General features: G+C 39.1%; 1 protein-coding gene across 7 annotated transcripts in view; it reads left to right on the forward strand.

Moving 5' to 3' along the window:
• Positions 1-22,986, forward strand: part of NRG3 (neuregulin 3) — a 1,035,395-nt gene that overhangs the window by 979,972 nt on the left and 32,437 nt on the right. For all 7 annotated transcript variants that reach the window (XM_072823803.1, XM_072823805.1, XM_072823804.1 and 4 more), the window contains exon 5: positions 20,454-20,556. In XM_072823803.1, the coding sequence (XP_072679904.1) occupies positions 20,454-20,556 (103 nt within the window). The remainder of the gene's footprint in view (positions 1-20,453; positions 20,557-22,986) is intronic.

The following is a 22,986-nucleotide window of genomic DNA, read 5'->3' on the forward strand; positions in this document are numbered from 1 at the left end:
CTTCTTCGGTAACTTATGTGCTTGCCATCTGTCATAAGTGCTGAGTGTGGTATTTGTTTCTAACAGAAATGAACCTTTGCTGGGTGTAAGAGAAGGAGGAGATTTTTTATGTGTTTCAGCTCATGTGGACCTCCTCCTGGAGCTGCCTCAACCCATGGATAGCAACAGGAGATCTGTAATGTCTGCACATCTCTCCCTCGGGGGCAAGAGCTTCCCCGTCGTCTTAGATTTTTCATAATTGCTGGTTTCATTCAGGGACATCCCTGTGTGAACGTTTTCTGAAGGCAATCAAATGTATGAGTGGCAGGGACATTGAGGGAAAGAAGAAAGAAGAGAGTGTCCTTACATCCCTTTAGCATCATTGTTAGATCCTGCGTGTTACTTTTTCTTTTGTTTCCTCGTGAAGAGCAATTTCCTTGCAGCCTCCCAGGTAATAGTGGTACATGGAACAGACGGTCATGACACACCTACCGTGGTGAAGTTTAAGTAGTAAAGTTTAAGAAGGAGTATTTAATTAATAGGACATTTTACACAGAGTCATCCATCTACGAGTAAAATTCAGGAATACGAAAATATCCGTCATAATCTTAGTCTAAAGACTTGTGAGTGTGTGTTTGGATCTGGACAAGCCTAGTGATGGGGTGGGGTGATCCGCCTTTGCTGGGTCCCTCTCAGGAACTTGATTGTGTATGTTGCCTACAGGTTAGAGAGTCCACAGTCCTAATTTTTCAGACGTCCTGACAGTCTGTTGTGTGTGCCAGTCCAGAGTCCAAATTGAGGACATTCACATTAGGCCATTTTTCCAGATTTTCTGGAGCAACACAGAACAAAACAGGAACAAAATAAAAACAAAATAATCAGCAAAGTCCAAGGAGCTTGCAGATTAGGGTGAAGACCAATCACTACCCAAGGGATCCCAACGCAACATGATAATGGGCACAAGGGAGATTTACTCCATTGCCTCATTCATGAAATTTGTCCGGGAAGGGAGCTAAGGGAACGCTTCCTACTTGTGGAAATCTGAGATCTAAATGATATGCTTCTAGCGTGATGGGTGATATGAGAGCGGCAGAAAGGACACTCTAGGCAGAAGGAACAACACCTAGAGTTACCTGGAGTTGAGGGGGAGGATGGACACCTGGCAGCAGGCATGGAGCAGAGCATGTAAAAGGCAAAGATAAGCGGAAAGACTTTGGTTCGTATAAGCCCAGATCATTAAGGATCCACACCCACCACCCTCACCTCCCCGTCGCCCATGGGTTTGTTCTTTCTCCTCCTGGAATGGCAATCTCATCCAATTTTCATGTAGACTAAAAATGTTGAAGCGATGCGTGCTCTTCTCTTTCCCTTCTCCGTCCCACACCTATTCCATGAGCAGGGCTGGGAATCTTAGTGACTTGACTTTATGTATTCATTGGTCCTTTATTTTATAAAGCAAACTTATTTTTTTTTTAGATATTTACCATTCGTGACTTCAAGATTTTAGTTAAATAAACATAAATGGAACAGGTAAGGAAGTAAGACAGGCTTGAACTTTGGAGCCAGAGACAATTGAATTGGTTCCTTGGTCCTACCTTTCACCTTTGAGCTTCATAACCTTGGGAAAGTCCCTGGTTCTCTCCAGACCTTTGAACATGGGCAGAAAGAAGCTGATTATGCGTTCCTCAGAGTGCCTACCACGGGGTTATTAAACATTTAATAGAAGCCTCTCTGTCCTCACTTTCCATTCCTAGTTTCCATTTCTCTTTTGAAACTTCTTTTACTGCATTTTTAAACATACATTGCCCTCTTCTATTTGATTTTGTGCTCCTTGTGGGCCAACACTACATGTTTTTTTTTTTCTTTTAATAAAAGACTTTCTTGATTTACATCTCTCCTTTTGCTTAGTTTTGGTTCACACGGACGGGAGTCCTCTTTGGCCGGCTTTTGGGTGTCGGAGAGAAGATGCATGGTTTCCCCTTCAGTTTCCTGGAGACTGAGGAAGAAGAAGAGGAGGAATAGAGCAGAGCATTCATGACTATTACTTTTCAATTGTCACATTTGAGCCTCAGTTTCCTTCTCTGTGAAATGAAGATAAAAATTATTGTGTTTCATCCTGCCTACCTGCAGGGTCACAGCTGGACATTTGCCTCCATCTGTTTACATGTCTTAGCTCCTGCTCTGTCCATGGGCAAGACCACAGGGCTCTCCCCAAAATCTCTGCAGGTGCATTGCAGGTTCCACCTCCTGCCCTCCGTTCCTTCACCTACTTACCACCATTCTCATTCTGTGGCCACTATCTTGTTTTCCCTCCATACAGTGGCTGTTTGGAATTGATGGGTTAGTTGGATGGCCTCTTGTTTTGTAATCCCGACTACACCGACTACACAGCATGTTTCATGGAGAATAGTTCTGGAGTCAGTTTTGCACTATTTCTACCCCTACCTCCAGATGAAGTTCCCGCACTCCTGTTTCCTGTTCGGGAAGGACTGGCTCTTCTGGACAGGAGTACATATATTACTCAATTCCACCTTGATGATAAGCAATTAAATATATTTATAAGAATATGAATTGGACACTGAATTTTGATAGTGTCCTGGCAATAACTTCAGATACTTCTTTGTGCTGTGACAATAGCTTGAGTTGAAATACCTACATTTTCTGTCTTCCTTATAACTTTATCTCATAAATGCCTTTAGCAACGACAATGAAAACAGGATTCCTTTTCTATTTGTGTAAAAAAATGCCATTGGATTTTTGATAGAGTTTACATCAGATCTGTAGATTGCTCTGGGTAGTGTGGACCGCTCATCTTGCTGATGTCACTCTCTCCATAGCTCCGAAACACCACACTGTTTCGTATTTATTTTTATATGTCCATCTCACCTGCTAGATTAAAGGATTTGTGGAATTCCACCTTGCGTATCTTTACAGCCAAAGTATAAATCTAGAGCAGTGTCCAACGTGGGCTGCAGGAGAAAATCTAATAAACCTAGATGGTAACTTTCTTTCAATCTTAAATTTTAATCCTGTTTAGAGCTGATGTTTTTGTGATTTATTCCAATGGGTAGTGGTCACTCCATTGAATGGATTTTTTTTCTTTTTTTCTTTAGAAAAATAAAGTTCCAATATTTTAAAAATATTTGCAATTTCTAAGCATGACCCATGATCCTTTTAGAGCATTGATTTGAATAGCCTGTGTTCTAAAATAGTGTATTAATAGAAAATTTGAGGTATAGTAAGGCCAACACACAATGAAACAACTACCATTAGAAAGATAGTTTGTTACACCTTGACATGGGAGGCCTCTAGAGGGAATGCTGAGGTCTGTTAGGAGGCAGAGGAGAAGGAGGAGTTGTGGCCAAGAGCATTTACTGTGGTCTCCACAGGAAGCAATGGGTGAAACAGTATAAGCAGGCCTAGAATTGTCTAGTTTGTATAATTTTAGCAGGCTCTGGGTAGAGGGACCATAGTAGTTGTCTGGTCCCTGGGCCTGGGGTGATGAGGGCAGGTGGACTGTAGTCCAAAGTATGAGAGTCCAATAGAGGTAGTTGGGGTTGTAAACTCTGGATTGGTTAGTGTCTATTTGAAGATCATCTGCATGAATTAGTTGCTTACTAGCTCCAGAAATTGGCTAACTCTAGGAGGAGACTCCCTCAGGATCAGCAAAGTTCCGATGTCAGAGCATCAGAAATAGAAAACAAAAGACATGGTCATTACTGTGTGGGATCCTAAACATGAATGGGCATGTGGGCAAAACATCTGTCTGCAGCTACCTGAATACACGTGCTTTCATAAGACAATAACTGTTCCTACGCTGTGGCTACAGGACATAGAATAAATCTAAATACTCTACATACTTTTATTGAAGATTATATGCACAGACATCACAGAGACTGTATAATTCTCTAGAGAGCTTAAAATCCTATTTAATTCAGCCATCATCAGATGCCTGAATCCCTTCCCATAAGGGTCACGTGTGGTTTATCTTGCTTCTGGATTTGTCTTTCAGGGATTCTGAGCTTGTACTAATTCTTAAAGTGGCAGATATCCTCTCTTGCTTCTGCCTCAGTTAAACCATCATTGTTCTTATCTCCTGATACCAACCCTGTAATCTTCTTGGATCCTGTAGCTCATGCCTTGCTGAGTACATTTGTCACCAAACCCCTGTTGGTATCACTACAGAGTTGGAAACAAATTTATTTCGTGGCTGGATGGCAACTTGTTTCTCTTATGTGGGAAGGAAAGAATTCGCAGCATCAAATTATCATTTATTAATAATTACCCCCTACTGCCCTTTGTTTAGGTAAAAGAAATTAGACTTAAAAGTCCTATTTTGAATTGACAAAAAGATCACCTGACCCAAGTGTTTCTGAGATTAGAGCTTATGAAGTTTTTAGTGCACCGTGATTTCCAGTATTAAATGCTGGAAATCACAATGGGTCTATAAAACCCGTGAGTAGTTTTGTGTGTGTGTGTGTGTGTGTGTGTGTGTGTGTGTGTGTGTGTGTGTTTAGAAGTACTTCTAAAGTCCATCTTAGAGACTTCCTAATGTTAACATTTCATATTCCACTCTGGAAGCTTATCATTATGTTTCGTTTTTTTGCTTTTCATTTTTTGTTTTTTCGGTAGGCCTGGTGAGTCAGGATTTCATCTTTATATTTGTGAATTAAAGACAACGGGGGGTATCTGGTGTCACTGAATAAGGCAATATGTTTGTCAGTTAGACCTCTCCCTTCCTTAAGAACACTGACGGCCACTGTTTCAATAGGGGAGGCTTATTGACAAGATTTGTGTTAGGTCAAGAATTGGAGAGCTATCGGACTGAGGAACCCCAACTATCAGAATGAGGAAGAACAGCATCTGCTAGAGCCCCTAGTTATCCACAAGCATATACTTTCATTTCTTTAATCTGACTTTCCTTTTCTTCCTCATGATCCTCTCTACACACCATGCCATTGATCAATATGCTCTTTAAAGCATAGTCACAACAAATACACAAGGCTGTTCATTATAGCATTGATTGTAATTAGACAAAATTGGAAAAAGCATAAATGTCCATAGGACTTCACCATAATAGAGAATACCACACAGTCACTACCCAAGGATGAGCTAGACCTATGGGCACTAACATGAAAAAATAATGCCCATGATTTTGACTTCATTGTAAGTTTTAAAAACCAGGTTAACAAAAAAAAACAAAAACAAAAACAAAACAACAACAACAACAACAACAACAACAAAACAGGTTAACAAATAATAATAGAGCCATCGCTGCATGCAAGGGCACAATTAAATCTCACTAACATAGTAACTGAAAAACAAAAGCTAGGTATAAAAAGAATGTATAGTATGAGCCCACTCAATAAAATCCAAAAACACATACAGCTACACTTTGGTGTTAAAAATCAGGTTAGTGGTTGCATTATAGATAAGTTGGTTGGTGATTAGGAGGGTGCATATGGACTCCCTCTCAGGTACTTGTCATGTTCTCTTTCTTGATCTGGATGTTTCACCTAAGCACATTCATTTATAAAATTTCCTCATACTGCAAATTTATGAATTATGCATTTTTTAAAGATTTATTTATTTTGGAGAGAGAGAGAAAGTGCAAGTAAAGGGAGGGGCAGAGAGAGAGGAAGAGAGAGAGAGAATCTCAAGCAGATTCCCCGCTGAGTGCAGAGCATGGCTGGGGGTGTGGGGGGGTTTGAACTCATGACCCTAAGCTCATGATCTGAGCTGAAATCACAAATTGGATGCTTAACTGACTGAGTCACCCAGGCACCCTAATTATGCATTTTTATATATGCATTACACATTGATATGAATTTTATTTTAAAGGACAAGCACTTGAATTTTGCAAAAATAAGAGACTGGGTCACTTAGCAACAGGGTCGGAAAGTGAAAGGACATTCTTAGAAGGAGTAAGAGCTGTGGCCAGCCCAGAGCAGGAGCAAGCTGGATTTCTAGGGTACTAGAAATAGCATGCAGATAGAGGAAGCCAGTTGGGGAGGGTAGGTTACCACAGCAGGCAGTGGAGGGGTGGGAGCTGCAAAGAGTCCAAGGGGAAGGCTCAGCTATTTTATTTCCAGCCCAAGTTTCTATAAATCTACCCTTTCAATAAAATGTTCAGAAGCCAAATTTAAAATGAATTAAATCAAAGGCCTTGAGTGACTGATGGGTTAAGCCTCAGACCCTTGGTTTTGGCTCAGGTCATAATCTCAGGGTTGAGAGATCCAGCCCCACATGGTACTCTACACTGGGTATGGAGCCTGCTTAAGATTCTCTCTCTTGGGATCCCTGGGTGGTGCAGCGGTTTGGCGCCTGCCTTTGGCCCAGGGCACGATCCTGGAGACCCGGGATCGAATCCCACATCGGGCTCCCGGTGCATGGAGCCTGCTTCTCCCTCTGCCTATGTCTCTGCCTCTCTCTCTCTCTCTCTCTGTGACTATCATAAATAAATAAAAAAATTAAAGAAAAAAAAAGATTCTCTCTCTCACTCTCGCTCCCTCTCCCTCTGCTCCTTCCTTTCCCATCCCTACTTGCACACACATGCTCTCTCTTTAAACAAATAAAAAATAAAAAAATAAAATTAATTAAATCAAATATTATCATAAATGTTGATAAAGATCATACATATTTTATTTATTTATTTATTTATTTATTTATTTATTTATTTATTTATGAGAGACACAGGCAGAGGGAGAAGCAGGCTCCCAGGACTCTGGAATCATGACCTGAGCCAAAGGCAGAGGTCATTCAATAGAGGAGACGGTCAACCTCTGAGCCACCCAGGCACCCCTGTTATCACTATTTTAATTCAAGGAACTTCAGTATCTTTTTGTGAAACCAATGAGCTTGACTACAACGACTGTTTCAATTATCCTTTTTACTTTTTCACATGGAGACTTGGAGAAATCACTTGTTTTCAGATGGTTTAAATGCTACCTCTCAAACCCAGATTTCTCTGTGGATTTCATCAGCAATCTCTGGTGCTATATTAAAATCATAGCAACAACATCAACAATAATAATAATAGAAACCACATCAGTTTTATAAATAGTTTCAGTGATGCAGGCACTGTGTTCGGTAAATACATCATACAAAGTCTTTCCTTAATATTCCAGTAATCCTCTGAGGGAGGTATAATGATCATTGCCACTTATTCACTTTAAAAACTGAGTCAGGGATCCCTGGGTGGCGCAGCGGTTTGGCGCCTGCCTTTGGCCCAGGGTGTGATCCTGGAGACCCGGGATCGAATCCCACGTCCGGCTCCCGGTGCATGCAGCCTTCTTCTCCCTCTGCCTGTGTCTCTGCCTCTCTCTCTCTTTGTGTGACTATAATAAATAAATAAATAAATAAATAAATAAATAAATAAATAAATAAAATTTAAAAAGATAAAAAAATAAAAAATAAAAAATAAAAAATAAAAAATAAAAAATAAAAACTGAGTCAGGGCAGCCCGGGTGGCTCAGCAGTTTAGCACCACCTTCAGCTCAGGGCCTGAACCTGGAGACCCAGGATCGAGTCCCGCCTTGGGCTCCCTGCATGGAGCCTGCTTCTCCCTCTGCCTCTCTCTCTCTCTCTCTCTGTGTCTCTCCTGAATAAATAAATAAAATACTTTAAAAATAAAAAACTAAAAACTGAGTCACAGATAGGAGCAATAAAATTGCCCAAATTCACATAAATAATAGGGAAAGGGCTTGGGAACAGATCCCTGTCATCCATGTCTGACCTACACTGTCTCATGTAACCATTAACTGCATGTGACCACAGAGCCCTTGAAATGTGGCCAGCCTACAATGAGATGAGCTGCGAGTACCAAATAGACACTGGATTTGGAAAATTTAGTACGTTTATATGTATATACATATAGTAATTTATTAATATTTTTATATAGATTCCATGTTGAAATGATACTGTTTTAGATGTGTTCGGTGAAATAAAAATGTATAAGCAAAGTTAATTTTGCCTTGCGTGTGTGTGTGTGTGTCTGCGTGTGTGCCTCTCTTCCTGCGTCTGGATGTCTTAGGTAGATTGAACAAATACCAATCTAGAGTCTCAGTGATAGGAATTCAGATCTCCCTCTCTGAAGTGGAGTTCCACTGTAGGTGTGTTCGAAAAGATTCCCAGGTATTTCTAATATATGGCTGGGGTAGAGGATCACCACCTCAGGTCCAGAAACCTGTGTTGTGCTGATTCCCAGCCTGCCTTAGGTCAGCCCCTGATGGGCCGGTTTCAACATGGGCATGAGACATGCTGCAAAATGCCTTGAGCAGCTGTGCAAACAGCTGACTTTGTAGATGATGCTTATATATGTAGGGGGCACTCCTACAATCTAGGACAAATGGAGTTAGATTCCTTTAGCTTGCATCGTACCTGGCTGAAGAAGGCGGAGGTCCGTTAGACCAACCTGGGGAGGGCTGGGTATCACCTTGGGCTCAGACGTTCTCTTGGGTAGCAAGCTCCAAATGGCTTAAGAAGATTAGACTTCCCGCTCTATCAAAACAGGTCAAACACTCAAAGATTCCTATAAACCACCAGGTCAGATTCTCCCTATTGCCAAGGAAATGACATTTTATCATTTGGAGTCTCATGTCTTGCTGGTAGAATGTGACTTTGCCACTGAACAGGGAATCCTAAGTGATAAAAACTGGGGTTAAAGCTGAGGGTTGGGGGACAGTTATTACAAGTTCAGGAAAAATGGAGTTCACAGACCTTTTAACAGAGAAGCCAGAAGCCAAAGACTGGTTTTACCTTAGCATTGAAAACTCACCCGTAGATTTATTTTGATGCAATTTGCTCTTTTACTTATAATTTATTTGTGGGAGAAATAGCACTTGGAAAGCCAGTGCATGTTAGAGATACCAATGAGAAGACCCAGGGCCTTTCATTTTTTTTTAAATGTGTTTTATAGCATTCACTTATCTATAGTCAGCCAGAGCTGACTGTTTAGGAAGGAGAGAGATAAGGGATTATTACAGGAAAGGTTTATTTGCTAGAGAGCGTGGGGGGGCGGGGGGGGGAAGAAAAGGAAATTACAGGTTGAGAATAAATGTGTTTATGAATTTAAACTGTTATTTTCCCTTAAATATCAAATTTTATGGATAATGCACATCTAATGGCATTTTGCATGGAAATAAGATAAAATATAATTTTGAATATCAACAGTTTGTTATAAAGTAATTATTTCACTTTTTCAGAGTATTTTAAAAGGTGCCCTTCCACAGTGGACTGCACAGAGCAATAGAATATATCTTTGGGGTAAAAGGACCTCCCTCCAAGAAAGAATAGCCTCCGTTTTATTACCCCACCAGGCAAAGAGCCCAACTGGCAAAATGTTATTAGACCTCCAGCCTGTGTAGCTATTGACTTTAACAAAGGCCTGTTGAGTACCCCCACCCCCCTGTGCAGGGCAAGCATGTGCTGGGGACAAGCATCCAAGAGTGAAGATGGTACTCCTGCCCTTGAGGAGCTCTTGAGGGGCTCACAGTCTGGACTTTAAGGAAACAGATACATGCATTTTTGGTCCAAGATAGTGTGCAGTTGCAGAAAGATACAAAAGGGATGTAGAAGGGAATTCTTGAGAATTTTCAGACCGAATCCTATGTGTTCTGAGTTTTTCTCGGTCAGTGAGTGTATCGGTTTGTTAGGGCTATGCCCATGGCAAGGTACCACAGCCCAGCAGTTCAATAACAAAAACACAGCATTGTCTCACAGTTGTGCAGACTGGAAGTACTGCCTTCATGTTCACATGGCCTTCCTCCCTGTGTATCCGTCTCGGGGCCCAACCCTCTTCTTTTGATAAGGACACAGTGAAATTGGTCTAAAGTCCCTCCTAGTGACTTCATCCTAATTTGCTCACCTGCAGAAGCCCTGTGTGCAAAGAAGGTCACATTCACAGGTGTGCTGGTTAGTACTTCAGCATCATTTGGGGGACATAATTCCACCCTTATGGGGGTGGGGCTTCTCGAGTAGAGAAGGAAGGGGGCTCTTCCAAGTGGAAATTGTGCCATGCTGAAGATATGGAGCGTTTCAGCACCCTCAGTCATCTCACTCCTCTGCAAGCAGGTGCATGTGTTGGAAGCCCCCAAACAACATTCTTGCAGCAAGGCTTGGGGACTTTGTTTGATCTTCCTGATATCCTCATAAAACACTCTCTTGGAGCCTCACCCTGCCAGTGTGTGTTTGATTCCGTTTGTCTACCTGTGAGTATCCCTTTCATTCTCCTTCAGGACCCCTCTTACCTTAATAAAAACCATTCTTTTTTCTTCAGTAGTGCAGTCATCAGGCCATTTAAGCCTTTGTTCATTTTCATCTTCAAGTTAAAGAAGTGTACACCCCACCTTCCAAATATTTTTCTACATCCACCTTCCAAATATTCTTCTACATCCACCTTCCAAATATTCTTCTATTTCCTGATTAAGGTTCATTTGCAGTTCCTTGCAAGCTCCTCATGTTTTGATCTATCTTCAGCATTTGATGATTTTTAAGAACAAAAATCAGGAAGCCCTCTTGTTCCAAGAATCATTAATACTGGAATAAATCCATTTAAACATAATCCAGTTAAAACTGGGACCAAAAAAGTCATAGGCCTACAATCAGGAACAGACTGACCTACCCAGATTATGAGGTTGGCTTGATGACTAGAGATAAATACAAGAATTAGGCACAGATCGAGCTTATAAATGGTGAGATCATTAGTGGATGTTGTTGTATTATGTTGACTTTTGCTCCTCTGTGTAGACTTTTCACCACAGGACCCCTGATAATGAATCCTTAGATAAGAAAGAGCCGTGGTGGTATTGTTACATGTGCTTTTAGAATGAACTATCGGAGTAATCATGCTTGCATTTGACACCTAGTGGTGGCACCACAAGGTGTCTGCTTTGTGTATGTTGAATATGAGGTGGTCTAGGTAGAAAAGCTTTTGTACTTGTGTATGATTTATGGGTATTTGTGTGTCTGTGTGTCTATGTGTCTGTGTGTCCATGTCTGTGTTGAGCTTCACATTACTTGGATGCCCATACATTTAGGCAAATCATGCTTAAGTTTGGTGTCTTACAGACTTAATTTAAACTGGTGATACAAAGAAAAATTTCCCAGCAGGCAGTGAAATCCTAGGGCCCCATACTTGATCGGGACATGGAGCTACCATTTAGAACATTTTGCATTCCCTAACATATACAGAGAGAAGTCATCAAGGTCATCCATTCCTCTAAATCCTTAATATAGAGACTTCCTAAGGGAAATGATTTAAGAAAGCTGATGATTTTCTTTGGGTATCATTTTTTTTCTTCTATATAGTAGAACTCAACAAGTGTTTGTGAAGGGACCTCCAGAATTCTAAAGACTATTAGAGTTTCCAGAAGCATTCTAGCAAGAAGTTTTACACACCGAGACCTCGACTGTGAGCCGTCTGGTTTAGCAGACAATGCTGTAGCCAACAAGCTTCCCAAAGATTCTTTGTCTCTGAGATCAAAGAGCATACTTTTCTTCTCAAAGGGTATACATGAGGGAGACTGTGAGACAGCCCATGCCCCAAGGAGAACCGCTTGCATCATATCCTCTAAAACATCAGGGTAGGAAATTCAGCAACACTAGTTGAAAAATCTAGTTACCAAGAGCAAAAGTATAAGGAACTGTAAGTAAAGAAAATGACATGAAAGTAAATTCCTTCAGGACAGGTCCCAGAGAGCAGGCAGTGGGGGCCAGAGCCAGGAAGTCACTGACAGCTTGTAGATAAGGCTAGCTTTTTCTAAGATAAGTGGAGTGTTTTATAGGTCTATTCTTACTGTGAACACTGGATTTGGGGGGGGGAGGGGAAGAGGGTTGAGGGGACAGAAAGGAAACTAGCATTTTGTGCATCCATTGTATGCCATCTATTATCCTAGACACTATCTGTGCTCACCTATTGAATCCCTAAACAAAGATGGGAGGTATGTAATGTTTTTCTCATTTTATCTGTAAAGACAATGGATGGGAGAGGAGGATAAAGAAAGCTGTAGCTGGGGTTGACACCCAGGCATCCGCACCAGCCAACCATACTGTTCCCTGAGTGAGATGGCTGTCCCTGGTCTTTCCAGGGGCTCGGGCCAGACTATTTGCCAAGGAGGACTTTTTTCCACTGGGCCAATGTCGGTTTCTGAAACTGCACTGTAGCATTGCTTTCTCTAGTTTCACCTTTATAACCTGAGATATGATCCTATAAAAAGAAAAGAGTGAGTTCTGTGCATTAGAGAAAAGGAAAAAGAATAGAGTTTGGGGTGGGGGAACGATCCAAACATCACTTACCGATTCTTATTTAACCAAAGATTAGTTCCACCCTCAAAAAGGACTTTATAATCTGGGTCTTTAAAGATAGAGTGAAATCCCATAGAATAATAACAGTTACCGTGTATCCGATAAAACCAAAATAAACTGCCAATGATTGCCAGCTATTGCGCCTTCCCATGGCGATTTTATATGGGTCAGCCTCACAGTGAGTGAGCACTCAGGGGTAGGTGTGGAAACATCCCATACATCTTGACTCATTCAGTCCTCCCGAGGTCTCTGTAATGAAGTTAACGGTAGCCTCAATTTACACAAAGAAGGCGTTCTCTGCTTTCTGGAATTAGGTGGAATTCTAGCTTCTGCCTCCAGGCTGAAGTGGTTTGAAGACACGACAGGTTTGGGGAAGGTGCATTTGCCTTGAGGTTCTTGAAAGATACATGACAGAGGCCCCCACGGAGTCACGGGGCCCCCTTCAAGATTCCACAGAGAGCTTGTGCAGTTCTCGGTGACCTCAAGGTCCCTGCAGTAGAGGATGTCATCTTATTCACCGCCTCCCCCCAATCATTCAATAGCCTGCACCTTTAGAAAAACCCTCTATATTTTCTTCCATGCTACTATCATGCTTAGTTATTATGTTTATTTCAAGGATTTTTTTTTTTCCATTTTTGGCTTTGCCTGCCTGGTGGTCCCTCCTCTATAGGATTCTTCTCTGTCCTTCCGTGAAATTTTGGAGTCCCTCAAAGCTCTTAGACATTGTTCCCCTCTTACTCTGTATTTTCTCAAGGGCCATCTTATCAAAACACTGGGTATCAGTTACATGTTTAACCCCTAGACATTTGTTTGCAGAACCCTGTCACCTCCTCGTAGCCCAGATCTGCATATTTAAATGTCTACTTTACATCTCCACTTAGACATTTTACAGGCTTTCAAAACCCACTAAGTCCAAAACTAAGCTTGTTATCTTTCCTTCCAAGTTTCAACCTCCTCCAAAATATATTATCTTAGTTAAGAGCACCATTATCTAGTCCCTTAGGTATTTTCAATCTAAGTGCTTTTTACTTCTGTTTATTCCTCTCTCCACCATGGTCGTTACTCATACAAACATCATCATCTCTTACCTGAGCTAATTTAATAGCCTCCTAACGGGACTCTGCATTTATTTTATTCCTTCTAATCTTCCCTACATATTGCATATACAAGGAACATAAATATTTCATCATATCATGTTCCTCTCCTTTCAGATCCTTTGGTACCTTCTGATGTTGTGATGACATGTTCATTGTGCACCATGTCCCCGTTGCCTTTGTGTTGTTCTGCTAACCTGCTAAGGAAAATGACTTGTACAAAGGCCCTGTGGTAGTAGATAACTTCCAGATTCCTGAGCATGCCATGTTATTTCCTACCACAGAGCCTTTGTACAAGTTGCTTCCTTTTCCTGGACCACTCTCCACATCCCATTACTCTTATCTGATCGGCCTCTAATGTTATACTTGAGATCTCTGATCTCTGGTTTCGACTGGGTCAGTTTTCCATACTATTTGTTTTTGTAGCATTATTTACCTCCTTATTATAACACTTACTACACTCAGTATTTCATATCATTGCCTTTATTCAGATAGGAAATTAAAGTTTATAAAGATAAAGTAATATATCTGTGGTTGCTCATATTAAATGTGGTTAAAATTAAAGTTAAATCCAAAATTGCCAGACTCTCAAACCTTTGTTTCTTACACCTCACCCATGCTAGTTCTTGGGTGACACTCTGTGAATCAAAGGCATTGATAGCACCGTCACTGTAACTACACCTGTGTCTATAAATTCACTCACAGTCTTCAGAATTTTAATTTCACTCTTGATTTAAACTCAGAATTGATTTTGTGCATTTCCCCAGGCTATATTTGACTAGCTTCAAATAAGAATAGAAACAGTACATAGATTTTATGTGGAAATCATTCAGCTTAGTAGACAGTCTTATTTTTTTGTTTTAATGAGTATTATTATCCATCATTTTCATAATTCTTTTTATTGGCAGAGGCAGGGTGGGGTAGATTATCACATGCAAGTCACGCTTATTCCATTACAGTCATCAACTCACAACAATTAAATGAGATGAAATTCTCTATAGTTGGTACAACTACTTATTTGTTTCCAAGTTCAATTGGAAAGTTTAACGAGCTTATAAATGTGGGGATGGAAAAGATGACATTCTTTAAGATGACAATATGCCCAAACAAGGTCTCAGTGACACATTTTTTATTCCTTTAATTTGAATTTTGCCAAATTACAAATGTCAAAGAAGGCTTGCCAGAGCCACATGATTGCCCCTCTTCATTTATTCAGAAATTAGGCTTAATTTCTGTTTTCTCATACTTCAGTCTGAATAAAATGGAAATAAAGTCTAAGATGGGAGTGAAGAAGGGCTAGTTCTTCTAAATCATTGTGTCCTAGTAAAGTTCTGCAGGAAAAAGGACAACAAAAATGTACAGTCATATTTAAAGAGAGGATATAATGCATGGTATCAGGAAAGGAAAAACAAAGAAAAAATAAACTAAGTCCTAGAAATCAGGCTCTGTGCATAGGTTTACATCTAGATCTGTTGTGTCTCATATCTATTTTTCTAATTAAAGATGAATTACTGCAATTGATTTTGCTGTTAGAGGAACATCACAAGTCATGGACTCATTTCAGCTGGCTCTGGAAGCTTCTGGGTCATATTGAAAGAACCCCAGAAAGTCATGGTATTGGGAATTCTGTGTCTGTGAGCCAACCCTCTGCCTAGGTTTCTCACTATGAATTGGAATCAGCACTGAGTGAAACTAGGCCAGAACATAAAACCAGGCGATGTACCAGTGCAGGCAGGGAAAGTGTTGAGAACACTCAAATCCAACACATCCAGAGTGTCTTCCTTGAAGCCTGACCAGGCAACCTGAAAATCACCCAGAAAGCCAGGGGATAACAAACAGATGGTATGGAAAAGAACATGAACAGTAAGAGTATTTACCTGTCAGTAGATCATGCTGCAGTATCTCCTGAGGCCTGGGAACATGGGGCTTCCCCATTTTCTCCTATGACACTTTGCCCTCTGAAAAGGACTTTGTGAGTACAGGGTTGCAGTGAGGAGGCCAGGTTTGGATGGGAAAGCCCCGCTGAGAGGAGCCAGGTGTGGATTTCAGGAATGGGTACGATCAGTTACAGGTGGTTGCTCAGGAAAAGAGCATTTGTGGAAAGCCAAGGAGGACATAGTGTAGACAAAAGAGACATGATAAACCTGAAGAGCATCCCCAGGTGAGACTTGAAATATCATACACAACTTAAAGCAGAAAATCCTTATAAAGGCAGAAATATCTACTTACTCCCTAGGCAATAAGTCTTACAGTATCCACTGTGTAAGAAGCTGTGCACTAGGTGATGGGGAAATGGTAGTGAGTCAAACAAATAAATCAAGAAAAACACAGTCCCTCGCACCAATGGAGCTTACAGTGCAGTGCAAGATTCTTTGAGCTAATGACTCTTAAGTTGAGACCAAAAGAGTGAGTAGACATTTAAAGGACAAATATAAGAATTACAGTCAGGAGAGAGAAAGAGAAGAGTATATATTGAGACTCTAAAGAATTGAATGTTAAACATGGTGGAAGAAAAAGACACCAGTTAGTATGGGTAGACCATGTTGTATCAGGCATATATTTTTTAACATTATGCATAAACTTCTCTATTCCCTTTTGTCCCCCAGGATTAATGTTTTGCTACAAGACTTGCTTCTATATTTGCAATATAAAATCAAGCACTTAATTAAAATTTATCATTTGATAGATTTTGACATTAATATTCATCATGAGAACATCATCCTATTTGAGACAATGAGCATATCAAGGACTTTCCGAAGTCTCCTCGTGTCACTTTGTGGTCTCTTTCCTCCTCCCTTCTCCTGACCCCAGCTATCCACTCACATGCTTTCTGCTACTAGAGATTAGTTTCCATTTTCCAGGATATTATAGAACTATAATAGCACAACAGGTGCACCTTTTTCCCTTTTTCTTGTCTGACTTATTGCACTCAACCTCATTATTCTGAGATTCCCATGTAGAATTGCTTATATCACTAATTAATTCCTTTTCATTGCTGAGTAGGATTCCATTGTATGACTATACCACAATGTGTTTATTTATTTACCTGTTAATGGGCTTTTGGATTGTTCCAGGGTTTTTTTTGTTGTTGTTGTTATTTTATTTTGTTTTTTTTTTTGTTTGTTTGTTTTTTTGGGTTTTTTTTTTTTTGCTATTGCAAGTAAAGCTGCTATGAATATTTATGTACATAATGAACATGTGCTTGCATTAGTCTTGGGTAAATATCTAGGAATGGAATGGCTGTGTCATAAGGTACTTATGTGCATAACCTTCTGTGAAACTATTTTTAAGTGATCATACCATTTTTCATTTCTACCAAAATTACATGAGAATACAAATTGTTCACACCCTTGATATGGTCAACCTTTAATATTAGTGATTTTTTTAAAGATTATTTATTTATTTATTTATTTATTTATTCATGACACACACACACACACACACACACACACACACACAGAGGCAGAGACACAGGCAGAAGGAGAAGCAGGTTCTATGCAGGGAGCCCGATGTGGGGCTCGATCCCAGGTCTCCAGAATCAGGCCCTGGGCTGAAGGCGGCGCTAAACTGCTGAGTAGTAATGCTATATATCTTATTATAGTTTAATTTTCAAGTCTACAATGACTAATGATGTTGAGCATCTTCTTATGTATTTACCATCTAGATATCTTTGAACACTTTGAAGTGTTCATTCAGATATTTTGCCCATTTTTAAACTGGATTGTTTGTCTTCCTATTATTGAATAATAAGAGATTCTTATATATTATAGACACAAGTCTATTGTTGAGTATGTATTGTGCAGATTTTTTTCCCCAGAATGTGCCCTGTCTTTTTTTTTTTTCATTTTCATAATGGTCTTGAAGATTAAACATTGTTAATTTGGATGAAGTTCATTTTATTGATTTAAAAATTTTCACACCTTGTATCTTTTAGGTTATAGTTAAGAAATCTTTGTCAAATCCATAATTAGTAAGATTTTCTTCTTCATTTTCTTCTAGTAGTTTCATAGCATGAAATAATATATTAAGATCTACTATTCTTCATAAATTTATATTTGAATAAGGCATAAAGTTAGGGTCAAGGTTCATTTCAGTGGAAATGGCTATGCTCTTGTGACAATGCCATTTTTTGAAAATACCCTTTTCCCATCTAATGCCTTGGCATCTGTATCAAAAATGAACTGGCCACATATGTTTGCATATATTTCTGGACTTTGTTGTTTGTTCCATTGATTTATCTGCCATAAATAGGCCAATACCACCTTGCCTTGATTACTATAGTTTTATGTTAAGTCTTGGACTAAAGTAGTTTGACCACTTTAATTTTGTTCTCTTGGTTATGAAAAAGTTGTTTTGCTACTCCAGATCCTTTGTGTTTCCATATTACATTTAGAATCATCTTGTTGATTTCTACAACAGCAAAATGCCTCCTGAGACTTCAAATAGAATTTCACTCAGTCTATCCCTCGACTTGGGGAGAAGTAACATCTTAATAATAATGAATCTTTTAATTCATAAACTTGATATATCTCTCCAATGATTTAGGCTTCTTTAAATGTATGGTGGATTTCAGTGTATAGGCCTTGTGTATCTTTTGCCAAATTTACCTCTTTGTACTTTATGTATTTTGATGCTTCTGTAAGTGATACTTTCATTTCAATTTCTGATTATTTCTGGCTATTAAATAGACATGCATTTAATTTTTGTATTGTCTACCTTGGAACTTTCTACCCTGAAAACTTACTAAGCTTATTTATTGTTTACATTAGCTCTTTGTAGATTCCATCAGCTTTTCTGCATACATGATCATATAGTTTGAGAACAAAGGTGATTTTCTTTCTACTTTCCTAAACTGAATGACTTTAATTTCTATTTTTGCCTTATTCCATTAACTAAGCCTCCAGTACAATGTTAAATAGAAGTGGTAAGAGTAGATTTTTCTGCTGTATCCTTCATCTTAAGGGAAAAGCATTCTGTCTTTTACAATTAGGTAGATTATTTATAGATACTCTTTATCAGGATGAAGAGGTTCCCTTCTATTCTTAGTTTTTGAAAGACATAATGAAGAATGAATATTAGACTCTGTTAAGTAATTTTTCCCTCTAATCTGATAATTAAATAATTTTTCCTGACTGTTAAAATTGTGAGTCACATTGATTAATGTTAAAATATTAAACCAGCCTTGTATTCCTTGTATAAATCCCACTTGAGCATGATGTATCATTTTTAATATCTTATTGGATTTGATTTTCTAAAATTTTGTTAAGAATTTTTCCTGTCAATCAGAGACATATGTAAATACATTGTTTTCTTTTTATGTCTTTGTCTGGTTTTGGCATAAAGGTAATGGTGGTATCACAGAATGAGTTGTAATGTGTTCCCTTCCCTTCAATTTTAAGAGATGAGAAGACCCCAAGATGATAGAAGACAATGGGATCCAGAGGAACTAGTCTTTGACAAAAATATAGCACTTTCTCCAACTGAATCATTCTCTAAGTTTAGTGTGCATGCATATACCTGAAACATTCTTTTACATATTTTGATTTAGAAGGTCCAAAATGGATCCCATACCATGTTGGCATTAACAACAACATCAAAATCTCCCCTATTCTTACATGGTTGATGCATGTTCTAAGCATTTTTAGTCTATTCACTGGTTCTTAAAGTATGTTTCACAGACCAGCAGCATCAGAATCACCTTGGAACTTTTTTTTTTTTGAAACTTTTTTTTTAATGCAAATATTCTGTCCCCACTTAATACCTAGTTAATCAGTAACTCTAGGAGAGAAAGTAGGTGGCAATCTCAATGTGAATCTGCTGCACAGTAAAGTTTGAGAATTACTGCACCATGTCAAGAAGAGAAACACGAAGAATAGATTCAGATGCAGTGAATTTTGTATATTTTGTGTTATAAATAGAGATGATTTATACAATATAGATTTTTTTTATAACATATTGGAGATCTGCACGTGAGGAAAAGTAAGTCAGATGTTTGAGTGGAGAAGGTATGAGGAATCAGAAAAGTTGAGAAGCAGGCTGAGGAGGTCATTAGTCGCTCTTAGATAGAGGTCTACTTAAGCAGTGCCCTTGTCAACTTTTATTGATGCCCGTCTTCCTGATTGGATAATCTTCCTTCCCAATTCTGAGCTGCTCAAGGTAGAGGTATAGAGAAGGCAGTTTCTTGGATTTGTATGCAGTTATTCTGCCAAATGAGTAAAAGGGAAGGAGAAAGAGACACAGTAGTTGAAGATATTTGCAAGAGAGTGAATGACTGTAATCATGGATCATAGTCTCTCTGCTGTGTAAAGAAAGAAAATGAAGACAAGACGAGGATAATTAACAGATAGAAAGTTATGAGATATATAGATAAAAAGGTCTTGATGAGCTAGAAGAACTGTTTCTGTAGACATATTTCAGAAATGAGCTGAGAGTGTAAATGGTAATAGCTAAAAAGTGACATGCTTATTTTTGAATTTTTGGTGTTTTTTTTGTTTGCGTGTGATAAGAAGCTGTAAGTTATGACCTTGGTAATAGTGGTTGAGATGACTGTGCCAGATCATTGGTATTGAGGAAGTGAAGAATGGGTGAATAAATGTTCACATACATATTGAGTTTCTCTTTCATTAGTGATGTCAATCACAGTAGTGCATGGATGAATGGGAGACAGATAGTGGAGGACCGGATCAGAAAATACAGTGACATCAGTATCACGTGAAATAAATTGGAAGTCCTCACTGGCACAGGAAAGTTCTGGTGGACACATATTTGTTTCTCTTGAAGGTTATTTTGGGCCCCACCATAGTTTCAAAAACATGTCCCAGTATGTGCTAAATTTATGGAATGTCTTTTGATAATAAGAGTCATAATTGTGATACCCATGGATAAGTGTTTTTTAACCATACATATATAAAAAATAACAACCCGCTAGCCTGTCAATGATTGCCAAGAAATTGAATCACAATAACTTCTTCGTGTTTTCCTATTCATGACAGGGACAAAAAAGTTTGCTTTGAAAAGCTCCTACCAACTCAAGTGCCCTGCTAACACCCATTCTAATTCTGTTTTTCAAATTCACAGAGAGTGAAGAAGTTTATCAGAGGCAGGTGCTGTCAATTTCCTGTATCATCTTTGGAATTGTCATCGTGGGCATGTTCTGTGCAGCATTCTACTTCAAAAGCAAGTAAGACCATCTTTTTTCAAATGTTAAAAGGTTACTTCTCAGAGAAAGCACTTTGTCTTTCTTTAACCTTACAGTCTCTGCTCCAGGCAGAGGGATCTTGGGCAAATGGGTCCATCAAACATCTACAAATAACTTAGAATCTCTTATGGACTGTGAGGAGTATATGCAGCATGTACATAGGTCTGTGTGTGTGTGTGTGTGTGTGTGTGTGTGTGTGTGTGTGGTTTATCTTCGGTGCACAGAGTGAAAATTCTTCCCTGTGATCATGAACACTATGTTCTTTCCAATTTTTGATTACCTTCCAAAAGTAAAGGCTCAGTGTCTGCCTGCCACTAAGGGGTTAACACTTCTGAACAGAGAGGTCTACTGCTGTAGACCTAAGTATTATAAAAAATATCTAGACTTTCCTGAAAAAAAAAAAAAAGCAAACCACACTTTTCCTTTCATACTATTTTCACCTGATACCCATAAAGGTTTCAGCCAAATATGAAATATGAATACTGTAAGATCTTTGGTTTGACAGTTGGCAAGCACATCTATACTTCCCTTGCTAAGAAATCGAAACCTCTGGGGTACCTGGCTGCTCAGTCAGAAGAGCCTGTGGCTCTTGATCTCCAGGGTTGTGAGTTTGAGTATTGGGTGTAGAAATTACTTAAGTAGATAAGTATATAAACTTAAAAAAATGAAACCTAAATGCTGATAAAGGTGCTTATTTTTAACTAATAAAGTATAATAAAATATCTACATATCTATATATACATACAAATATATTTATTCCAAATGAACCTTAATAACAATTTTTTTTATTTATGGAAATTTTATTTAAGTCATGCAAGCCTTAAGAAGTTGGCACAGATTCTGTTCCTACAGCTTGTCTGAAATGCAAGTCCAAGTGTAACTGCTTTTCATTGGACCTATATTTGTCTACCCATTTGCTCTTCTAAAAATTGATCCATTTCCAGACGTAGTCTATGACACCTGTCTGCACATTGTATATGTTGATCTTAAAAAAGAACGGCAATTACTATTTTAAAAAATAATGGAAACTCGGGTATGAATCCATAATTAGTAACTATTATTTTTTAATGAACTATTTCAGAATAGATTTAGATTTTCAGAATTACTGTGAAAATAGTGTAGATAGATCCCACATATCCCGGCCCAGTTTCCCATAATATGAATGTCTTACACTAATATGTTATATTTGTCACAATTACTGAAATAATATTCATACTCTATTACTAATTGAAGTTCATACTTTCAGATTCCCTTAGTTTTTACCTAATATGCTTTGTTCCAGGCCCCCATCTAGGATACCACATCATATTTAATTGTCACGTCTCCTAGGCAACTCTTGGCTGTGACAGTTATTAGTGTTCATTTTTGAGAACTTATTCTTTGTCAGGGACACTGGGCTTTGCATGCATTATCCGCCAATCCTCACAACAATGGGAATTGTTCATTATTGCTGCATTTTTCAAATAATAACAGAATTTAATTTTGAAATATTAATTTGTCAAAGCTATGCAGACAGGGTCTTTGAATTTCCACAGTCATACTCAAAATTGCATGCTCTAAACCACTCTGCTACATTGGCTCCCACGGTCCTCCCGCTAGATAATGGAAAGGGAAACCGTTTAAGGTAAATCAAGAATACCATGGCCTGGTGCAGCCCTGAGCGCTTTGTGTGCTCTAGGGAGCAGATGCGGCATGTGGTCAGGAATTACACGTGCCACTCATACCTGCATTCAAATCACCAGGCTGCCTCTTGCTTGTTGCATATTATTAGGCAAATCAAATCCAGTCCCTTAGCCTCAGTTTCCTTTTGGGTAAAATATGGCCCCAAATGATATCTACCTTATAGAATTTGTGGGGGATTAATGGGATAACACTATATAGAGCACAGCATCGTGTTCCAAAGAGTAAATAATGAAGCCTTGCTGTTGTTAACACCTACGATTTTCCACACTAGATTTCAGAAGCTGGGTGACTGCAAAGTGAAGAGCATGCATTGGAGCACGAGAGGGATAATCACGCACGGCAGGGTGTTAGAAGGGTCTCTCCACAAGTGCTGTGTACAGGGAAGAAATTGTGTATTTAACAATAAGCAAATTACCATCAAGTGGTGGTTAATCACTTATTTTTAGAGTATAATTTGTAGTTGTACCACATTTAAGGGAAAGACTGATTATGACAATCACAAGAGCGGAGAGCCGTTGGATAACTAGAGGACCTCTATCTTCAGGGCTGTCAATCTCTCCCTCTCCAGGCAGCACGTGGGCTCTGAGACAAACACCTCCTCCTGGGGCTCAGTGAGGTGTCCGGGTTTAATGGAAACACTGCTCAACATCATTCATTATGGGCGACTCCGACAAGGGAGCCAGGGGATGAACACTAATCAGAATGTTGTCTTTCTGCCTGCCCAGCTGG

This window comes from Canis lupus, chromosome 4, assembly GCF_048164855.1.
Source record: "Canis lupus baileyi chromosome 4, mCanLup2.hap1, whole genome shotgun sequence".
NCBI classification, from domain to species: domain Eukaryota; kingdom Metazoa; phylum Chordata; class Mammalia; order Carnivora; family Canidae; genus Canis; species Canis lupus.